This window comes from Pseudopodoces humilis, chromosome 7 (genome assembly GCF_049639895.1).
Source record: "Pseudopodoces humilis isolate 2021_Gansu_Grassland_sample_001 chromosome 7, ASM4963989v1, whole genome shotgun sequence".
Lineage (NCBI taxonomy): Eukaryota > Metazoa > Chordata > Aves > Passeriformes > Paridae > Pseudopodoces > Pseudopodoces humilis.
In genome coordinates this window covers 482799-486793 of record NC_142206.1, presented here as the reverse complement: position 1 = coordinate 486793, position 3995 = coordinate 482799, and the positions used below count along the sequence as shown (strand labels likewise).

Below are 3995 nucleotides of genomic sequence, written 5' to 3'. Positions count from 1 at the left end.
CACAGGCATAAATCATTTTCAATTACCAGAAACTGCAGAAGTGACCTTTGAGTACGGATGTTCAGAGTTGCTTTATTTCTCTAGAGTAAGAACCATCCACTCTGACACTGCTGCAGTCATAAGTTTTAAGGAATTTTTAAAGGAATTTTAATTTTTTTCTTTAGAATTGGTTTGTGCTTTTAATACACTTCATGTTACAAGATGGGATTATTTTTACCACCTTGAAAGGTCATCAATGTAAAAAATCAATAGCAAGCTAAGAGCAAAGTCTGACCCCCCAACCTCCCCAGTTTGCTAGCACGACTCCTCCACTGTCAGGTTTTCTGGCATTCCGATTTTACCATCTGTTGTTGCACATGGTAAAACAAGATGTGAGGTTCCAGCCAAGTAACTTTGCACAGTGCTTCTCCCCAAATAATCCCTACTGCTCAGGCCTACCTTGGAACAGCAGAGCACCAGGAACAGGAGCAGGTGTAAGACACTGCTGCCAGTCTGCACATCTTTCACCACTTCTGGTGTATGAAGGCTCTTCAATAAATCCCTGGGCAACAGAATTAATAATTAGTAGCCATTATCATTATAAATAGGGAGGGTATTTCATTGTAACTGTGTGAGTTTTGGTTTAAGGATTCTACAACCCATTCTCACACCAACACACACACACAGACACTGTCTCTGAGTCTACACCCTCCCTTTCGACCCCCAATAAAATCATTGTGCTGTAGAGACAGCCCCATCTATGCAAAGAGAAGGAATTAAGTGCCACCACAATTTTTCCTGTTCTAAAACATATCCGTGAGAGCAGTAACTGTCTGTAAATACTGCCCTCTTAAGGACAGTATTTCAAGGTCTTAGTGCTGCCATCCCCAGATTGAATCTCTACATTTCTGCCTTTCCAAATGTCTGAGTTGGAAGAAAATTCACAATCCATTTGAGAGGTAATTTTTCTCTCTTCCAAAAGCTCTATGGCTGCTTGAGCAGTCTCTGTCTGTGGCAAATGGCAGCTTAATGAAGTACCCTTCCCATGGGATGGTATTTCCCTCTCTGCTCCCTTTTCCCCACTTCCAACCTCAGGAATGTTGGCCAGAGGCAGCACAGGGCAGCCAGAGGAGGAATGATGAGGGGATGCCTCTGTGCAATTCCTGCTCCTCAGGCTGCCAGATTCCTCAGCATTTTTAGCTTGCTGTGGGCCAGCATGCAGGGAAGAACTGAAGGTTCTGTTATTCAACACCCCTTTCCCTCTGGAGCAGAATTTATCTGCCAGTCGTACTTGGAACTTTCACTGGTGAGAAATTCGGTTCTGGAAAAGGAAACTCAGAGTTGAAGAAAGATTTGGTGTGAATGTGAAGAGGAGCAGCAGCCAGGCTATAAAGCAGTTCCTGTAACACTCTGCACATACACACAAACACACAGCCTTGCAATTCCAGCACTGCCTTGGGGAACTCTGTATTTCCATGAAACGATTCCATAATTCTTGAAATAAAAACACAGCATTTAATGATTAAAATAACACAACAGAATGAACAAATGTTTTATTGGCATGTTCATCGTTGTAAACAGCATCTGGCATGAAAAAGTTTACCAAAATCTTTTGATTGTTATAAATTAGATGGTTTTTCCAAAAACTATGGAGAATTGTTCTCTATTGATCTTTATGGACCAAAGCAAAAAATTGCTGTTCCTAGGCTTTGCAATGAAATCATGTTGACTGCATCAGTCTCTGCACCACAGCCTGAACTACCGAGTTCGTACGTTGAGGTGTTAAGAGGTTGCCCCAATATTTGACTACATAAAGCTATGAAATCAACTCTGGGAAAAACAAACTGACTTTCAGCAGGTGGAGAAGATGCAAACTTGTAATAGTCTTAAAAACAAAATGTACAAAAAGTAGCAGAACAGAAGGAAAACTTCATTAACAAGGGGAAGTACAAGCCTAAAGTACCCAGCATCGTCAAACATAAAATGAATACAGATTTAAATAGGCAACTACACTTCCAAATGTACACAACGAAATGTCGATATGCGTAAAGAAACAGCATGGGAAAATAGCTGAACTGCAGTTCTGGGAAATGGGTAGGGCAGATTTTATTTACAATCCAACGCAATACACTAGAGCTGCTCATGGGTAACCTATGAAAAACCACTTTACCTTCCACCAGCACTTCTGCAAACCATCACTGCCCGGCAGCAGCTTCCTGCAGACACCCCAGTGAGCCCCTGCTTTATGGAAGAAGATTGTTAAACCTGACACTTGCAGCACTCCCCCGCTGCCTCCCTGGAACCCACGTGTTAAGGTTTACTCCAGACTCTCTGATGAGGTAATGCGTGTATCAGTGAAACAAACAGAGAAAAGGATTCTTTCATGGCCTTTGCACAGCTTTTATTATTAAGCTATGAGTATCCTGTTGGAGGCTAGTTTCACTAGCTACTATGTGCACACTGTCCTCAACAACTGCCACTCGTTTCCCTCCCCGCCCACTTTTGAGTTCTAATCTTTTATTTGCACATCCCTTTTAGCTTTACAGTACATTTGACTATAGTGCACAACATGATTCCAAGTCCCACGGTGCGCGGCGGGCGCTGCCTGCGGCCGGCACGCCCGGCCGTGCTGGTGGCAGCGCTTTACACCTAATGAATGTCCTGCCATAATGGCACTACACAGTAGTAGTGAACCTTTTGATTGGAAACAAAAAAAATTCCCCAGGGAGAATGCTATAGCGAGTATCAGTCTTGAGTCAAATCTTTATTTGGTGCTCCATCCAGATAAATTTTTAGTGCTTTTTCTTTACGGGGAGAGTAGGTTACCCGGTGTCCAGTTTTCTGCAGTCTGCTGCTTTCTTTTTTCATCAGTTCATTTCTTTGCTCATCTGTTAATTCCATTAATTCTTCAGTTTTATCCCTAAAGTGTAAACACACGTTCAAATTCAGATCAACACTGTAACCACAAGTAGACTCCTGCTTTCTTTTTTGCTTGGAGCAACTCGGTGAAATCCACAGCTAAGTGTAATATTTCTCAGGGACTGCTTTATTCTGCAGGAACAGGCAATGTGTCCAGCAGAAATGCTTTTCCAGCAGAAGCATTGGGTGTCCTGCCAGACTAGAGACCAGGGCAAGAACCAAGCCCACACTCCTCCACCTCTCCTGCTCCTCTTTGTTACAGCCACAGCCCTGCTCTGCTTTTGGTCCCAGTGCCAGCAGCTGGCAGCAGTGTGTCAGCCAGCCCCTACCAGGCGTTCCCCCAAGCCATTTCCATCAGGACCAGCACGTTTTTAACCAGCTGCTTTTGCCCAGCTCAATTATTCAAAATGCCACAGCAATGTGTCCATGAGGCTGCCCCACCCGCCAGCTTTAGGAGAAATTACAATATTCAAGCTCTCAGTCCTCAACTCCTGCCCTGGGCTACTGCCACCAGCTGATCAGCATTTTTCACATTAACAGAATTTTTAGCATAACAGGCTTTTTAGAAAGAATCTGTACTGATTTCTCAAAAAAATAAACTCAGATAATAAAATCCTTGCTCTCCAAAACCTACAGCAAGGCTCTCACTAACTTCATGTGGGATATGGTTCTATTTTAAAAAATTAAATCCAGATACACACTCAAGCATAGCAACTAACTTTAATTTCAGTGGTTTGGGAGGGAGGATTGAGTACAAAGGTGCAGCGCCCGTTTTCTTAATTAATATTTAGGCTTTTAGGAGGCAGAGGAGCACAAATATTTCAGCTGAACACTAAACCTTTTCTTGAAGGTAACAAAGAGTATTTCATGTTCCTGTCCATTACATCACCCCACAAATGTTAACCACAGGTTTTTTTGGCATGGTTGATTATACTGTAATGAAATACATACCTATAAAATATTACTGCACCATCATCACAAATGTACAGGGGCCAGACATTCAATGTAGATACTTTTGGATTCCAGTCCAAGTCTTGATGAATCTCTAGTATGGAAATGTCACATGGAAAGGTTCCTCTACCCTGAAAAAAAGCCAT

The 3995-nt window shown here is 42.6% G+C and overlaps 1 protein-coding gene across 2 annotated transcripts in view; it reads right to left on the bottom strand.

The window, feature by feature from the left end:
• Positions 1-1501: 1501 nt before the first annotated feature.
• Positions 1502-3995, bottom strand: part of USP47 (ubiquitin specific peptidase 47) — a 50218-nt gene continuing 47724 nt past the window's right edge. For both annotated transcript variants that reach the window (XM_005531559.3, XM_014260225.2), the window contains 2 exons: positions 3850-3980; positions 1502-2899 (listed from right to left, as the gene is read on the bottom strand). In XM_005531559.3, coding sequence (XP_005531616.3) covers positions 2725-2899; positions 3850-3980 — 306 coding nt within the window. In that variant the 3' untranslated portion in view covers positions 1502-2724. The remainder of the gene's footprint in view (positions 2900-3849; positions 3981-3995) is intronic.